Below are 19019 nucleotides of genomic sequence, written 5' to 3'. Positions count from 1 at the left end.
CATATACGCAGTTTCTCCATACAGCAGTTCCTTTGTGTAAGTGGTTCCACATCCGAGGATTCAACCAACTGCCGATCGTGTAGGACTACAGTATTTACTACTGAAAAAAATCCACACATATGTGGACCCATGCAGTTCAAACCCATGTTGTTCCAGGGTCAACTGTATATAGGTATGTACAGATAGAACCTCATCTATATACTGTGCTTTTGAGAAGCATTCTACCACTGTTTTTCAGTTATTTAACTAAGTACAACATTTATATGAAGAGTTCCTTTTACACTTTAGACAAATGACTGGTGGGTAAAAGAGAGAACTCCTTGGCCTATATGCCTTAAGACTTACAGCTTAATGTACAGAAATTATACTCCCTTTCTCCAAACAGATTTAATTAAAACCCCCAGTTCAACTAGGGTTAAGAAAATTCATAACCATCACTGTAAGACAACTGACATTCACAAATTTTTACTTGCAATAATTAATTAATCTCCTCAGAAGGACAACGCTTCTGAAGTAAATTATGGCAAGATTAAATAGGAGTATTGTAACTTATTTACTTATATACTGAGTTCTTTCAAAAATACTTTGAAGTGTCATTATATGAAAGTAAAAATACCTGTATACTAAAAAGTTTGGCTGCTCTTTGTTCTTTCAATTAATCCAAGATTTCATTTAGAGCCTCAACCTTACTTCAATAACTATCTTCCAAAGTTCTTGTTTTCAAGGATTAGACAGGCCTTAAGTAAAGCTTGAATTTTTGTTTTATGAAAGTCATAATTACACTATCATCTCAAATGGTCTTTCTATGAGTTGTGGTATTTAAACCTGAGATACATAGAGAGAACACCATGTGATGAATGAAGGCAGAAGGAAATTAAGATACTTTCAAAGATAAGTTCTTCAATGTTTTACCATATTTGATAGCAGCTTTTTTATTGGTTACAAAACCTAAGCCCATATACAAAATTAGGAACACATTTAGATGCCTCTTTTGAAAGAATGTTTTAGTCTTTTTTAACCGAGTTAAAAAAAAATAAAAACAATGCAATTTTTCAACACTGTTCTGAAAACTTAAAAGTGCAGCAATATACTTAGTTTCCTTTACCTACGAAATTTTGCATTTCCATTTCCAAACTGATAAGGTCACAACAAATTGGATCAAGCCAATGCATACGTAAGTCTGCACTACTTGATGCTAATGTTCACTTATGTTAGTTTGCACTTAAAACACAAGAGGAAATAGGAATCGGCACAGTAGAGGCCCAATTTAATCTTAATGTGTGCAAAATTTAAAAGGTAACTGTCAGTAAGTATGGAGAGTCCAGAAGAAAGTAAACTGGAAGGGGTACAATTCACAATATTGAGAAGATTTGGACTTCAAGGGTTTCACCGAAGTTTGTGACCTTAATTAGCTTTGACTTTGTTATTCCTACTTTTAGTGAACACCACACAGTTTCAAAAATTTAGACTACTGAACAGGATGCAGTTACCATATGAAGCTTTAACTCAAAATTTGGATAAAGAAAAAAAGGCACAATGAACTTCAACTCAATTTTATGTGCACAAGAGTTGAAAAATCTGAGCCACCTTAAAGAGAAATTGATTCTAAAATTTATAAAACCTATAAATAATCAGAGGCCAAACCACTATATTAAAACAGATTCTCTAGCAAGTAAAAATCTTGCAGTTTAAACATACTCTTGTATCCACTTTAGATACAAGACAAAACTCACTCTTTAAAGTGGCTCCACCTTGGCAGATACATATATTTGTAATGAATGCACACCTGCTATGTGTTGTTTATCAGTGAAAACACCCCCGCTGATTCACAAAGCTCTGATGGCATCTGTCTCATCTTCATCACAGTAAATACACACCCCCCCCATCGGATAACTAAATTAGTTTAGATTTTCTATCCCTTCACATCAATTCATTGGGAAATTATACCCAGTAAACAATAGCAATAAAACCATTCCTGTGACAGCACAAATTATTCAGTTTAAAAAATTTCAAATTCTTTCATGAATAGCTGGGTCAGACAATTTACCAAAAGCAATGACTTTACACAGTAATACCAGATTTTGCAGAATTACTTAAAGATCACTGCAAATCAGGTTTATGTTAAATAACTGCAGATTATTCCTCTATGCAGATCCTTGTCTGAATCTTTTTATATGTGAATATGCTTTTAGAGTAGGATCTGAATGAACTTTCCAATAATCAACGAATGAAGTTTTATGATACTTCTAAATAGTTGTTGTTTTGTTGCCAACCACATTATCAAAAGCACTGGTTACTAAGAAAAAATATTTTAAGACTAAATTACAGTAAACATGAAAGCTCCACAGTTTAAACCCAATATAAATCAACCATACCCAATTATCAATTTAAAACGAAAAATATTAACTCCTGAAAGCTGAAAGCAAGATTTTCTTTTTTAATATCACCAATGGGTACTTTAGAATTTTGTGTTTTTGTTTTTATTTATTTTTTTCTTTATAGTCACGGACTCTTGCTTTCAACTTAAACAGAAGTTCAAGTCCGTAACAGGTTGCAGCTCAGGTAAAATACCATGCACAGCATTTGATTACTTCAAAACAGCAGGAACACACAGGCTGAAGTGAGTGGTCAAATAGGGCTTGCTGTTCTCAAAAATTAGGTATAATGGCGAAAGCATTACCATCCATAGCTAAAGTTCTTCCTCCAACCCTGGCTTCTGAGGCAGATAATAAACACATCAATTACTGGTAGATGAAGTACAGTTTTTTAAAACTTATCTGTTTAATCAATAACCAAGTTTCTTTTTTTTTTAAGTTACTTTTTGTTTGTGTCAGTTCCACCAATGAAAATCATTTGGCTTGTACTTTAAAATCTATTCTTCCACATAAAGAGTATGAAAATATGTTTGTGGAGGACAATGATGGAGGCTCAGATCAGACTGCACCTCTTTAAAGTCTTCCAACATGTGTATGTGTCATACCAAAGTGTCTTGATCCATAGCGCACCATTTTCCAAAGGAATATCAAGTGGGCAGCTGACATGCCACCACTACAGAATATTCTAAACTGGAGACTGCGGTTGTCAGCGTGTGGCACCAGGGAACAGGGAAAAATAGGGTAGTTGAGATTGTTAAGGAGAATTCTAAAACAGTTTAGGAAATCATGCATATGCATTTACAGTCCATGTGGATAGTGACTTTTGGCAACTGCAAAGTGACTGAGACATGGCTTGCTTTAGAAGCATCAAAACAAAGAGGCATGTATGTTTTGGAGCCTTTTGTACTTGTTGTTCTTGTCATTTGGTAGCCATCTGGTGGTGCTTCATATTGAATGTGGGAAAGATGCTGCACTCAATTGAACTTAAAAATTGAATTCTTTTGTTTGAAGGTTGGCTGTTGGGTCAAAGTTGTAAGTACCTCCTTGTGTTGCTTCAGGAATGAGGCTAGGATCTTCATCAATCTATAATAAACAAGAAAAAAAATCTTTATTATGTTAAGATACTACACATTACAGTGTAAGCGGAATTGATTTACTTCTTAGGAGAGAATTCCATATGAATGTTTTTGTCACCTAAAAAATATTTTAAGTAAATCAACAATGTTATTAAGAAATCTAACAATTAAAAATTGAACACACATTTAAAAATTGCCCCATGCTTTAGTTCCTGTATCTGTAGATTTACTCTACCTATCTGAACATACATCATTTCTATAATTACCATTTCTTCCCATTTAACAAACCACAAAAGCAACAAGGTGACAGAAATACAGTATAAATTTAGTCATGGAAAACTCTTAGAAAACTTACTTTATGTATAGATTTTAATGTACACGTAGACATATCATACTTTAATACATACTTACATCATCACCAGAGAAATACTGATCTATGATTTCAAATGCTAATTTATATATGTCTTCATTTTCATGCTGCTGTAAAACTTCAATTTTCTCCAAACCTGATAAAAATAAAATAGTCAAAATAATTAGGTACATACTAATAAAAACTGTGCTCATTGTAATCATGGAAAATCCTAAAGAACTCAGAACACCCTCCCACCACCCTCCAAAGATGACAGTTCATCTAAAATACAGATAAAACCCTGAGCTGCTCTGGTTAGAGGGCCAGCATCCCACTAATTTCTTCCTCTCTAGAAGCCCTAGAGGTATCCTGGTCCCTGAGGCAGGCAGCTTAAAACACCTAAATACCCCATTTGACAGATGAGGAAGCTGCGGCACAGAGATGTAAAGGGATTTATTTCAGGTTACATGGCAAGTTAGTGACAGAACTAGAATCAAGATCTCTGCCACCACCCTGCCCCAGGACTCCTTTAATATAAACATACTGTTGCATACAGTAATTTTTATCCTTCTCTTTGTTTTCCAAATGTTACTTAATGATTGATATAAATATAAGATAAAGCTTTAAATTTTGAAGTAAATTTCTTTTTTTTTTTTTTTTGGCTGCATCATGGGGCATGTGGAACTTCCCCAACCAGGGATCGAACCCATGACCCCTGCAGTGGAAGCACAGTGTCTTAACCACTGGACCACCAGGGAAGTCCCTGAAATAATTTCTTAAAAAAAAAAAAAAAAATGAACAGGGTGCTTACGTCCTATAGCTACAGTGAATCTGGGAAATATTTTTTCAGAAAAGTAACTATAGAATGCCTTTATTTATATTCCCAATATATTTACTCCATGTATCATGTACATAAGTCTATTAAATCCTTAGTAATAAATATTCTTCCTTGAAATGCCTTTTTAGCTAAGTTATTTTGAAATAGTTTCAGTTTTTATATAGTAATATTCAAACCAGAAAAATGGGAAAATAGGTGTCAAAGATAATGGATGTAGAGTACCTTATAAAATCATAAAATGCTCAGTAAATATGTATCCTAATTATAAGTATTTATCTCATAGACAGAAGCAACTATCTTGATAAAAAGCTGGAGTAACAAGCTCAAACTCTCTGCGTTAAGTTGTTCTGAACCAGACTACAATGTTCGTTTCAAATTATTTAAAAAGTAAAACATCTTAAAACAAAATAAACAGTGAATTAACAGTAGTACAGTAAGAAAATCTGGCTTTTAATTATGGTCCTATCACTAACTACTTCCCTGACCATGGACAAAACTCCTTAACATCTCCAGAATATTTTCTTCTTGTTATTAAGAAAATACTTCCAGTCTGAACATTCTATGATGCTATTACATTTGTTTTCTCTTAAAAAAATAAACTCGTTAGTATAATCGAACAAATTAGTCAACAAAATGTATAAAATAAAACATGATATTAAGATAAGTTAATTTAAGGTTTGAGCAATTTAGTACACATTGAACAGGCACCTTTAAAAACAGAATTTTAAAATATATGCTTCATATGTCATTACCAGAGAAAATAATGATATAGTATTTCAAATCACAGTTCTTTCTTATTAAAATTTCAAAGTAATTTCTGTAGTAATAACCCTAGCATGGAGTTCTAGCAATCATAAGACTGAAACAAAATATCTAGATGACTGTGAAATCACTGACCTTTTCCATAACCTATTCCAATATATGGAACAGTATTTCACAAAGTGAGGTCCACAGAATCACATGATAATAGGTATAACATGAAAACAAGTGTTTTACTGTCAAGGAGTTTGAGAAATGCTGAATTAAACAAAGCCTGTAAGTTTCTCTATTATAGTGGTTTTCAGAGCTTTTAATTTGCTCTTATGCAATGTGACTTCAGGAGGAGTATTTGTGTTTCCTGAAAAGCATTGTCAATCTCTAAGAATGTTATGGCGTGACTTTCACAACCGGTTGTTTTCTGGAAAATCTTCTTGGACTACTAATACAGCAAACAAAGAATAGCAACATCCTCGGATGATGTTAATATTAATAGCAATATATCCTAAGTTTTCTTTCTAATTAGCTGTCTGTAAAGGAACTAATGTTTCAGAGTTCCAGTGCTCAACTATTTTTCTTTAATCAACCCTCTTACCTCCGCATTCTTCTATTATTTCAGCTATTGTGCTTGCTTCATCACCAGCCATTATCAGAATGTTTTTCAGACCATCTAGAACCACCTGAACAACTTGAGAATCTTTTACTGACAGTAAATTACAGAATGGTGGTATTACATTCTGCTGTACAAGGTACTCAACCTAGACAACAGAAGAGAAGAGATACTCTTATTTATATAATTATCTTTTCCCCCAAAAGAACACAGTACGGGGCTAATAAACAATCAACAACTCCTAAACCTAAGAGAGTAGTATGCTTTCCAGTATTAACAACTATTAACAGTTTTTTTCCAAACTCACTTGATCTTTTCTGCCACTTATCGTTAAGTTGCTAATTGCCCAAGCAGCTTCTTTTTGTGTTCCAAAATCCCCCTGAAGGTTAAAAAAGAAATGTTAAAATGAATTTTTTGGTCAGTCTTGGTTATAATATGTTAACAGACACGATGAACTCATAACAATGACTGACCTTGGCAAGTTGATGAATAATCATAGGGATTAATCCAGCATCTATTACAGCTTGAACTTGTTGCTGGTTGCCTGCTGTAATGTTGGAAAGGAACCACACTGCTTCCTATAATTGAACAAAATAAAGGGCAACTTTATTTGAAAAATTGTATCTTTAATGTGTTTATATTTTTATTTTAATGTAGTTTATATATACAGTAACAAGTCACCTCAGCTGCATTAAGGGAAACGCATCTAAGAGTGATTAGGTTATATAGAATCTCCCATTTTTAAACATATAAGGAAACTTCTATCCATAATATCTGGACCCATTAACCTAGCATAACCTTCAATAATATAGATACCTAGGACTATACCAGAGGCACTATTTTAGACAATGGTGATACGGCGGTGAAAAAAACAGACAAAAGACTTTACTCGTGGACCTTGTATTTTTTGTGCATGAGCTCCCTCTAAAAGACAGATGATAGAAATAAATAGAAGACGGACTTTCTTAATACTTTGTGTTAAAACTACTTCTAAGAAAGGTGAATTATTTTATTGTAAAAATATTTACTTGCAGGGACTTCCCTGGTGGTCCAGTGGTAAAGAATCTGCCTTCCAATGCAGGGGACGTGGGTCCGATCCCTGGTCTGGGAAGATCCCAAATGCCATGGGGCAGTAACTAAGCCCACACGCCACAACTACTGAGCTTGCGCGCCTCAACGAGAGAGCACGCGTGCCACAAAACTATAGAGCCCACATGCTCTGGAGTCCGCGTGCCACAACTAGACAGAGAAAACCCGCACGCCACAACTAGAGAGAAGCCAGAGCACCCCAACGGAAGATCCCGCATGCCTCAACAAAGATCTCACGTGCCACAACTAAGACCCAGTGCAGCCAAAAATATAAAGAAAATAAATAATTAAAAAAAATTTTACTTGCAAGATATATTTACAACTTAAGCTTCTAACTAGTCTAGGATGGTCTATATAACAAATTTTATTGTAACCTTAAATGATTTATGTCACGAACAAATAGGTTTATTATAAGTTTAGTGTCAAATGTGTATCTTCTTCCTCCTCTATAATGAAAAGATTGTAGGAGAGTACCCTGGTGGTCTAGTGATTAGGATTCAGTGCTTTCACTGCCGTGGCCTGGGTTCAATCCCTGGTCAGGAAACTCAGATTCCACATACCACAACTGGGACCCGGAGCAGACAAAATGAATGAATGAATGAATGAATGAATGAATAAATAAATATTAAAAAAGAATCCAACTGTCAAATTATAGTCATGCAACTATATAAATATAATTATGACAAAGAAGAAATCAGTTTTGTTAGTTTGAGGGATAGTGGCATTTCAGGCAGATAAAACTGTATTAAATTAAATGCAAATCAAAATCATGAGACCCCACTTCACAGTACTGGGTGGCTATAATAATAATTAAAAAAAGGAACTGGATCCCTTGTAACATTGTTTGTAGGAATGTAAAATGGTGCAGCTCCTATGGAAAAGAGCGTGGTGGTTCCTCAAAAACTTGAACATGCAATTACCCTATGACTTGACAATTCTACTCATAGATATATACCCAAAGGAACTAAAAGCAGGGACTCAAACCAATGTTCCTAGCAGCATTACTATTCATAGTAGCCAAAAGGTAGAAACAATCCAAGTATCCATCAACAAATGGACGAATAAACAAAATATGGTATATAGGCACAATGGAATATTTATTCAGCCATAAAAAGGAATGAAGTTTTGATACATGCTCCAACATGGATGAACCTTGAAAACATGCAATATGAAATAAGCCAGACATGAAGACTGAAGTACTTAAGCACATATTTATCAGTAAGATTGTATCTTAAGCTTAAAATCTTTTTTAAAAAAAAACCAATTTTAATGATCCTTTAATTTAGGCACTGCAGTTTTTCGTTCAATCTCATTTCATAGGGAGATTAAACTATGATCTATTTGTTTATAAAACACACCAGCAAAAAAAAAAAAAAAAAAAAAAATACCGGCCACCCAATGGAAAATTTCATATGTACTCTCACCTAGTGGCTACTAATTTGCTGCTGCTCAATCTATTGAAATAAAAACATTGGTTAATATACAAATAATTTTATTCTGTGATGATCATGACCACACTTAATAGCAAGCAATTAACAACTGAAACAAAATAACTGCAGAGGTGATTTGAAATAATTCTCATCTTTAACTAGAGTGGTTTTGAAGAGAATCACAAGCAAACAGGAATAGAAACAGAAACAAGAAGGCAGTCAAAATTGAGATATACAAAAAGAAAGAAATGCACTTACAAGGCTGTTATACGCCTTACCTTATTTATCTTCTCTTTTGGGTGTGATAAGAGATTTGGGAAGTGTGACAGGACATCGCAGTTGAGAACAACCTGGGTCTGCTCGTCGGTACCTGTCACTATGTTGCCAACCGCTCTGAGTGCTGCTGTCTGGGGTAGGGATAAAATGTTTTCTATAAATTTGTTTATGATGAAACTGATACTATGCTTTTTATAATCCTGAGAAAATGTAAAAATGCAAAGGGTGAATGATTAAAATTTACTGCATTCTTACACAAATCATTTCACTGAACTGGAAAGTAGTTTTGAACTTTAAACAATAGTTTTATGAAAACTGGAACTATATAGAAAAATTGTGTGGAAAATAGTTGGAAAAAATATTAAAATAAAAATTGTAAAGGTCCTTCTTTAACAGCTATTTTTACCTATTAGTAAATTGGTACCACAGATTTTAATAAAGGCCTCTAACGGGCACACATTTCTATCTAGAAAGTCACTTTGGCAGAAGTGGGATGAAAAGATCTATCAGCCATGTACCCCTAATTAGAGTGAGGAGAAACGAGAGGGAGAGGAGAAAATGCAGTTTGGAAGCTTTTGCAATTATCCAGAGGAAAGAAAATAAATCTTGAATTAAATCAGTGGCTCTAGATACAAGGAGAAAACAGATTTGAAAGCTATATAATAAGGTTTGACAGGGTTTTGTAATGGAGGGGAAACAAGAGGAGGAATATCAAGGTTTCTAGCTTGGACTATGCTGTCCACTGAAAGGGGATATAGAAAGAGGAACAGGTTTGTGGGAGAAGATGGTATGTTCATTTCTGTCTGGTTGAAATGACAATGGAGTTCTTAGAGGATGTGTCTAAGGACGCAAGGACATTTGGCTACATGAGTCTGCAACTCAGCAAAGAATCCGGATGAGATGAAGATTTAGAAATCAACAAAAGCAGATTCAGTAAAATAGCACAAGAAATATTGAAGAAATGTGCATATAGACAGAACTGAAGCCTGGTTGTACAAGTTAACTGGTTATAGCAAATACAAACTTTACACAAGTAAGAAAAAATGTTTAAGTACTTACTTGAACTTTCACTTCCTGGTGGCTCAGAAGGGGCACAAGAAATGGCACAACCCCTGAATCAATAACCATCTGTATCTGCTCATTACCTCCATCTGTCAGGTATGACAGTGCCCAAACAGTATCCACAAGAATCTTCAGGAAATAAAAAAGAATTATCATTTAATGTATTTGTTTGAATGTTTGAGATACATAACACACTTATGGAATGGTGACACAAAAAGTAACTGAATTTTGTTTTAGCTTGGTAGCAAAAATATCTGCTAAGCTGATACATCTACTACGTAGTAGATAAAACTCTCTCAATGGCTACCTCAGGCCACTCTTCACAAAAGTGAGACAAAGAAGTCTGGGACAACTTCTACCCCAACTTCCATATCTATCTATTAGGTAGATAAATTTAAAAATAGGCAGAAAAGTAATTCTTCCTGCCCCCACAAACTAAATACCCAATAATCACAAGGAAACACTTTCATAGAATGAGACCAATATATCATGCTGCTTCAAGTTTAGAAGAGCCCAAAGAGATCATTTATCCATATTAGTAGTTTTTAAACATGTTTAGCAACGTAATTTTTCAGACTATTAAAGTAAACATAAAAGAAATGACTTGGCATTTTAACTTGGGGGAAAAAATTAATTATTTGTAAATCTCTTGAAAAATGTCCCAATTGAAGAGCATACAGTATCAACCTTGCCTTACACCCATCTAATTTTGCAAATAATAAAAAAACAAAAAACAGGCTCAGGTTTGTTGACTCATTCAAAGTCAAAGAGCTTATATGTAGTTTTCCTTGGTGTCTTCACAGAGGAATATAAGTACAGGCCTGATCTCATGTGAAATCCAGAGATGTTTCCTATTAGAATATTCAAATTAAAGACATTTGTTGCTCTAAAATAACAGCAGCCACCTGAATTCAAATCTCTCCATGTAACCTTCAAAAAAGTATATGGATTAACAAGAGCAAATAAAACCACACATAGCCTGCACCTTCAACATTACTAGGAGTCTGAGAATGCTACAAATTTCAAATTACCTGTAAGAAGAGAAAAAACTAAATTGTACCTTTTGTCTGGACCTCCTGCCCTAAGGCTATGTGAGACTTCAGAGAAGAGCAGAGTGAAGAGCTTAAAGGTAACATATCCTAGTAAAACGACTCCACTTTAGTGGGGCAGAGACCATGTGGCTCAAAAAGCCTACAAGATTTACTATCTGTCTTCTACAGAAAAATCTGCTGACACCTTTACCAGAGGATGAGCTTCATTCAACTAAGAGATAACCGAAGAAATATTTCACTGTAGATCAAAAACTAACACAAATGTGAGGATAAGAGTGGAAGAATAATTTAAATGTTATATGTTCCAGAAAAATTGAAATATTGCACTTGACAAATGGGAGGACAGAAGGTATGCCTGAGAACTCCATCCATGTACCATCCTACCCCCACAAGGAAAGCCTCCTTGCTGGAAGGTGTCTACAGATGCTGTGTGTGTGAGTGAAGCTTGTCTACTACCAAGTCTGGCAGTAACAGGTAGCAAGATTTAAACAGAAATCAGAGTCTCATAACATAACACTCAAAATGCAGGCTACAGCTGAAAATAACTCATCACATCAAGAACCAGGATCACCTCAACTGAGAAACGAGAAGAAAGTCAACAGATGCCAACACTGAGATGACGCAGATATTGGAGTTATCTTGACAGGATTTTAAAGTAACTGTCATTAAAATACTTCAGCACACAATTATGAACACATTTGAAACAAATGAAATATAGTAAGTCTCAGCAAAGAAATAGGAAAAATAAAGAAGAACCAAATGGATTTTAAAACTAATAAACTTAGTAACCAAAATTTAAAACTCACTGGAAGGACTCAATAGTAGAAGGGAAAGAAAAAACAAAATCAACTAACTCAAAGACAGATCAATACAAATCATCCAATTGGGTGAGAAAAAAAAAGACTGCAAAGAATTAACAGAGCTTTAGGGACTTGTAGGATGATAACAAAAGATATAATAACATTTATGTCAGTAGAGTCCCAGAAAGAGAGGTGAAGCTGAAAAAAATATCTGAAGAAATAATGATGGAAAACTTCCCAAATTGGGCAAAAGACACAAACCTAGATTCAAAAATGGGAGAATGAGGTGAGAGAAAAGAGAAAATAGAAATAAGCTCATCACTTGCTGTATGGGTAAAGACAGGAGTCAAAAAATACCATTTAAACCTATCAAACCAGACAGTAAAAAAACAAAAGGCATTATAAAAGGTATAAGTATAAAGGTAACATTAGAACAAAAACAAACATTCCTAAATACCAAAAGAAATTTTTAAGAGAGAAGAAAGAACACTAAGTAGAAAATAAAACACACAGAAATTATAACACAAAATAACAGGACAGAATTGAAACCAAACATATCAAACAGGCTTAACTCACCTGTAACAATAAAAAGATTTTCAAATTGGCTCCTAAAACAAAACCCAATTCTATGTTGTATACAAGAGACACACCTAAAACAGTCATTTAAAAAGGCTAAAAGTAAAGGGACAAGCAAAGGTACACCAAGTAAATGATAACAAAGCAGAGACTACAATCCTGTTAGCAGACCAGTAGAATTCATTCTACAAAGTATTACAAAGAATAAAGAAGGCTACTTTGTAAAGCTATATCCAACAATTTATAATGAATATGTAACTGTTAAAAACATCTATTCACCAAGTAACCCTGTAAATACCACTACAAAGGAGAAAATAAAAAGATGCAAGAAAAAAATAAAAATATACTGAAAAAAGATTTTTCATACACTGTTGTCAGTATGAGAAGTCAAGTAGATAAAAAGTGAGGATACAGATTTTATAAATATACATCGAAATTTAAACCTGATAACAGATAATAAACTTGCAAATGGAGCACAAAAATATTATTAGGTCCAAAGAAAACATCAATTACATAAAGCAGAAATATTATAAAACTATTACAAGGCAATAAAATTAGATATTAATAAATACCAAAATACCACATGGAAATTTAAGAGCCTTATATTAAACAACTCTTGGATTAAAAAAAAAAACAACAAAACAGAAAAAAAATTTCTAGAAAATTATAATGAAAACACCACATATCAGAATCTATGGGATTTACCTAAAGCAGTGTTCAAAGGCAAGTTCATAGCCTTAAAAATGTATACAACAGAACTTAAAAGAATGAAAATAGATCCCAAATAAAAAGCTAGAGAAAGAACAGAGCAGGGACTTCCCTGGTGGCACAGTGCAGGGGACACGGGTTCAAGTCCTGGGCCGGAAAGATCCCACATGCCGCAGAACAACTAAGCCCGTGCGCCACAACTACTGAGCCTGAGCCCTAGAGCCCCCGAGCCACAGCTACTGAGCCTGCAAGCCACAACTACTGAGGCCCGTGTGCCTAGAGACCGTGCTCCACAATAAGAGAATTCACTGCAATGAGAAGCCCACGCACCACAAGGAAGAGTAGCCCCCCTCACTGCAACTAGAGAAAGCCCATGCGCAGCAATGAAGACCCAATGCAGCCAAAAATAAATAAATTAAAAAAAAAGAACAGAGCAAACCAAAAGAAAGCAAAAAGAAACAGTAAGTACAAAAGTAGAAAGTAATGAAGTAAAGAACAGAAAAACCACAGATCTAATTAAAAATCAGAATCCTAGTTCTTTGAAAAAATTGAAAAAAAGTCCTAGTTAACTTAATTAGAGAAGTGGTAGGAGGAGCACAAATGTACAAAATAAGAAATAATGAAGAAAATAACTCTTGAAACAGTAAATTAAAACAAAAAAATCATAAAGAGATTACTTTGCATACTTAAATGCAAGCAAAATTGAAAACATAGATGAAATGAATAATTTCCTAGGACAGTAGTTTACAAAAAACTAACCTCACTAGAAATTGAGAGCTTAAACAAGCCAATTTCAATAGCAAAAATAGAGAAAATTATCAGGGAACTAATCACACAAGTATCAAGACCCAAAAGGTTTCAAGAGGGAAACTACCAAATCTTCAAAGATCAGACCCCAGGCTATATAAATTGTTCCAGAGCATAGAAAACGAATGAAGCATAATGTTAATACCTAAACTTTTAAAATGCAATAAAAATACAATATTAATACCGAATAAAGATAGCATAAAAAAACTGTAGACCAGTATCTCTTATGTGAATAGAGATGTAAAAATTCTGCATAAAGTATTAGTGAAAAGGATCCCATACTACATTAAGAAAATAATATATGATAATCAAGTGAGATTTCTCAAGGAATGCAAGGATGTTTCAATTTTAGGAATATCAATGTATGTCATATTAATAGACTTACGGAGAAAATCATACAATCATCTCCATAGACACTGAAAAATTCCAACACGCATTCTTGATGTCAACACTCAAAATGGGATTTTACGGATATTTCCTTAACATAATAAAACATCTATAGGGCTTCCCTGGTGGCGCAGTGGTTGAGAGTTTGCCTGCCAATGCAGGGGACGCGGGTTCATGCCCCGGTCCAGGAGGATCCCACATGCCACAGAGCAGCTGGGCCCGTGAGCCATGGCCGCTGGGCCTGCGCGTCCGGAGCCTGTGCTCCGCAGCGGAAGAGGCCACAGCAGTGAGAGGCCCGCGTACCGCAAAAAAACAAAAACAAAAACAAACCATCTATAACTCAGGAAAAAAATCTAGATTCAACAAAAGGAATGACTGATAAATCTGATTACATAAAAAGGAGAAAACTGCATGGCAAAATATATCAAAGCCAAAGGACAAATTAGGAAAATATTTGACTATATATATATATATATATATATATCACAAATAAAGAGTTAATGTCCTTAATACACAAAGAGCTCTTAAAAGCCAAGGAAAAGAGATCAAAAATCTGATGGAAAATGAGCAATAAAGATGAACAGGCTATTTGCAAAGATGTAAAAATGGTTCTTCAACATATGAAATCAAAGTCAACTTCACTCACAACAAGTGAAACACATACTAAAAATGAGATACAGGGCTTCCCTGGTGGCGCAGTGGTTGAGAGTCCGCCTGCCGATGCAGGGGACACGGGTTCGTGCCCTGGTCCGGGAAGATCCCACATGCCGCGGAGCGGCTGGGCCCATGAGCCATGGCCGCTGAGCCTGTGCATCCAGAGCCTGTGCTCCGCAACGGGAGAGGCCACAACAGTGAGAGAGGCCCACGTACCGCCAAAAAAAAAAGAGATACAGTTTCTCATAGAGTGGCAAAAATTTTTAAATGACAACACATGGACAAGGCCATGAAGAAAGTCACTTTTGTATGTTGCTGCTGGGAATGCAAATGGCACAGCCCCTAAGGCAGGGAATTTGGCAGTGTATAACAAAAATTATAATGCATTCACTCTTTGACCTAGCAATCTGCTTCTAGGAATTTACCCTGAAATATTATCTCCAGTAATATGAAAACACACAGGATTACTGCCCGCTACATGATTCATATTTGCAAAATTCAAGAAATGGTCTAAATGCCTACCCAAAATAGTGTGTTTGAATAAACCATAGCCACAAAATGGAATACTGTGCAGAACAATACTTGGTTGCCTTGGCCTGTGATGTTTTAGGAAGCAGCTAAATGAAAGGTAACTTTTTACCATTATGGCTCCCTACTATTAGCAGAAAACCATTCTTTTCTAATATACAGTAGCCTAGAAAAATGAAATATTTAAGATTTCTAAGCTCAGATCAATTAATGGTTTTTGGTTAGATCTTCATGACACCACCTCAAAGGCTGGTGGGGGAAAGTAAGCTATAGCTAGGTCTCAGGCCCCCTGAAGCTGTAAAGACTCTTCTAGTCTCTCTTTAATTTTGTTTTATAATATATTGGGCCTTCACCGAAAATCTCGTTTTAAAAATGCTTTAAAACTTTGAAATTCACAGCACAAGATTATCAGGCTATTCTAGTTTTTTCTATTTTCATCAGTTTGCTTTCCTCATCTCCATAATCAGGCTAACAGCTGCTCAACGTCTCTGACATTTGTAATTTTACCTTTTGCTGCCTTTTCCCATCTGAGCTGCTTCTGCTATTTTACACCTCCTCCAATATTCTTTTTTCTTGGTTTTTCCCTTTTTCTGGATTTCTATGGTAAAATGCCTGGCTTTTACAGTCACTAATAGTCAATGAGTGTACTCTTTTCCTTCCAGCTAATAGTCAGATTAATCATGTGCCAATGAAGTCTTTGGCAATCCTGAGCTACTTTATTTTTCACTATGTCTGTTTTTCTGGGCTAGAAACATTTAAAATTTTTTACTTCAGCAATATTTCATGTACTTGAAGACTGCTAGAAAGCTGATCTCTAGACACACAGTATGAGACACATATATACATGGAAAAGATAGGCAACTCAAAGGGTCAATGTATTGAACAAACTTCTTGAAAACTGGTATCTTATGAACCAAAGGAAAATCTCTAGCAATCCGAAGTCTCCAAAGAATAATATACTCAGCTCAAAGAGCTTTTCCAATTTTTACCACCTCCAGTAAATATGCTAACAAATAATGTCCTGTTAGGCAGGCACCCTTACCGAAAACTGCTATTAACATGTACACCATTTCCTAGTAGGTGTCTGTAGAATGTCTATGGAATGTTAACATCACACATGCTTTAGAGACTACTAGAGCTGAACCAAGTTAAAACTGTATACTTATCCTTATATGCAGTAAAGGGTAACTGAGTAAGCTCAGGGTGCTCAAATCCTATACATTCCAAAGAAAGGACTGGTCCTTGATCAGCTCCTTCAAGATAACCTCTGAGCCCTGTGATTATCCTCCTTAATAACATTGCATTCCTGAGACCCTGGGCCACACTGTTTCAGTCTGACTCCTGGGAGGGGACAGAGACTGAGTAGTTAAGGTCAGTCAGCCTATGTGACTGACTCCCCAGTAAAAACCCTGGACACATCAAAGTTCAGGACCTTCCTGGTTGGTAATACTTGATATGTGTCGCCACACATGGTTGATGGGAGAATAAAGCATTGTTCTTACCAATCTACTGGGAAAGGACAACTGGAAACTTGCACCTGGGTCCTCCTAAACTCTGCCCTATGTACCTTTACCCTTTGTTGATTTTAATCTTGTGAAATGGTAAGAAATATACTAGTCTCTGCCCCCAGTTTCTAGCACAGGGCTCTAAAACCTTATAAATTCCTAAGTGATAAGAACATTAAGAGCATCTCTTGTTCCAATATCTGGTCTTTGACCCCATTCTTGACACCCCTGTAATGTCCTAAGCAATATGAGCACTAGGAGCATCTCTTGCTCTAATGAGGTAACTCTGGACGGCCTCCTGGTGGGCTCCTGGACGAAGGCTGGTCACCAGAAAGACCGAGCCATGATTAGAAGCCTGGAAATTTCAGCCCTGCTCCTCACTCTCCAGAGAGTGGAGAGGGGCTAGAAGCAGAGTTAACAACTGATCATGCCTACCTTTGGAAACCTCCATAAAATCCCAACAGTAGGGGGTTTGAAAAGCTTCCTGGCTGGCGAACACACCCACACCAGGAGGCTGACATACCCCAACTTCACGGGGATAGGACCCTCCCAGATCCCGCCCTATGTATCTCTTCATCTGGCTGTTCATCTGTATCTTTTATCATATCCTTTAACGAACTAGTAAATGTAACTGTTTCCCTGAGTTCTTTGAGCTGCTCTAGCAAATTAATAGAACCCAAGGAGGGGGTCTTTGAAACCTCTAATCTATAGCTGGGTGGTCAGAAGCACAGGGCTTGTGACTTTGTGACTGGCATCTGAAGTGTGCCTGTGGGCTGGGGGAAGAGGTGGCCATCACATGGGACTGAGTCCTTAACCTGTGGGATCTGACACTATTTCTGGGTAGTGTTGGAACTGAATTAAATTGTAGGACACCTAGTGGGTCACAGAGACTTGCTTGTTGTTGTGGGGAACCCTCCCGCCCAGCCCTGCTCAACACATTTGGTGACAAGAAGTATGAGCAGTGAAGTGTTCTGTACAAGTAGTGAAGGAGACACATAGGAGAGATATGCACCGTAGGGAAGAACTGGGTTTTTCCCTATACAGGAAGGAAAAGACTGAGTTTTCCCTAGACAAATCAGTACCCTTTGGCTATAAATTACAAGCATGAGTGTAAAAGCTTCTCAGTGATTCCTTCTAGCCAATCACTGAACCTGAAGGTGGTCTCGGGGACCCCTGACATATCATCAAGTGTCACTAACCATCAAGTCTCAGCACATAACCAATCTGCTACAACTGATTAACTTCATTTGTAACAGCAGTAGATTTGTATCAAAAGTTAGATAATACTCAAAATTATCTGTGCATGTCAAGCCATGGATGAACAACTTCAAAAAGGACAGGAAAACCAAATGCTACAGAATCACTGCAATTGCACCTTAACTTTTCTAAGAAGCACAATAACTAGAAAGCAAATGAACACAGACTGACCTGAATCAGTCCAGATTTCTTCTCTAGTCCTCGGGGGTCAATATTTAGTGATTCTTCTAATGTCACAAAGGCATACGAATGTCCATAAACCACCTAATTCTCTCCACACCCTAACGCAGCTTCTCCAGCAGTCTCACTAGTGACTGTCTCATAAATGAAGTCTGTCCTGTTTTTTTTTTTTTTGCGGTACACGGGCCTCTCACTGCCGTGGCCTCTTCCGTTGCGGAGCACACGCTCCGGACGCACAGGCTCAGCGGCCATGGCTCACGGGCCCAGCCGCTCCGTGGCATGTGGGATCTTCCCGAACCAGGCCACGAACCCATGTCCCCTGCATCGACAGGCGGACTTTCAACCACTGCGCCACCAGGGAAGCCCATGTCCTGCTGTTTTATACCTCTCCTTGCTGCTATTCTTCTTTTCTGTTGTGTCCTACCCTAAGACCCAAGTTAGAAATTTGGGTACTATCCCTGACTCCTCTCTTCTCTCACCACCCATATCAAAACCAGCAAATTTATCATCTAAACATTTCTACAGTCCTCCCTTGTCTTTTTATTGCTAATGTCTAAGCTCTGGTTCTGGTCCTCATTTTCTCTCATTCACACCACAAAATCAACACCGATCTGTCTTCTCAACTCCACTTTCCTCTAAAATCTACACTCCACTCATAATTGGTATAAATTATCAATCCATAATGTAGCTCCCTCTCAGCTACA

The 19019-nt window shown here is 36.3% G+C and overlaps 1 protein-coding gene across 1 annotated transcript in view; it reads right to left on the bottom strand.

Moving 5' to 3' along the window:
• Positions 1–859: 859 nt before the first annotated feature.
• KPNA3 (karyopherin subunit alpha 3) overlaps positions 860–19019 on the bottom strand; it is a 91380-nt gene continuing 73220 nt past the window's right edge. Inside the window, exons 11-17 of the mRNA XM_082859642.1 lie at positions 9859–9990; positions 8802–8930; positions 6478–6582; positions 6312–6383; positions 5990–6152; positions 3863–3957; positions 860–3458 (exon numbers count right to left, since the gene is read on the bottom strand). Of these exons, the coding sequence (XP_082715768.1) occupies positions 3360–3458; positions 3863–3957; positions 5990–6152; positions 6312–6383; positions 6478–6582; positions 8802–8930; positions 9859–9990 (795 nt within the window). The 3' untranslated portion in view covers positions 860–3359. The remainder of the gene's footprint in view (positions 3459–3862; positions 3958–5989; positions 6153–6311; positions 6384–6477; positions 6583–8801; positions 8931–9858; positions 9991–19019) is intronic.

The sequence above is a fragment of the Leucopleurus acutus genome (genome assembly GCF_964270905.1).
Source record: "Leucopleurus acutus genome assembly, chromosome: 18".
NCBI classification, from domain to species: domain Eukaryota; kingdom Metazoa; phylum Chordata; class Mammalia; order Artiodactyla; family Delphinidae; genus Leucopleurus; species Leucopleurus acutus.
This window is presented reverse-complemented; position numbering and strand designations above follow the sequence as displayed.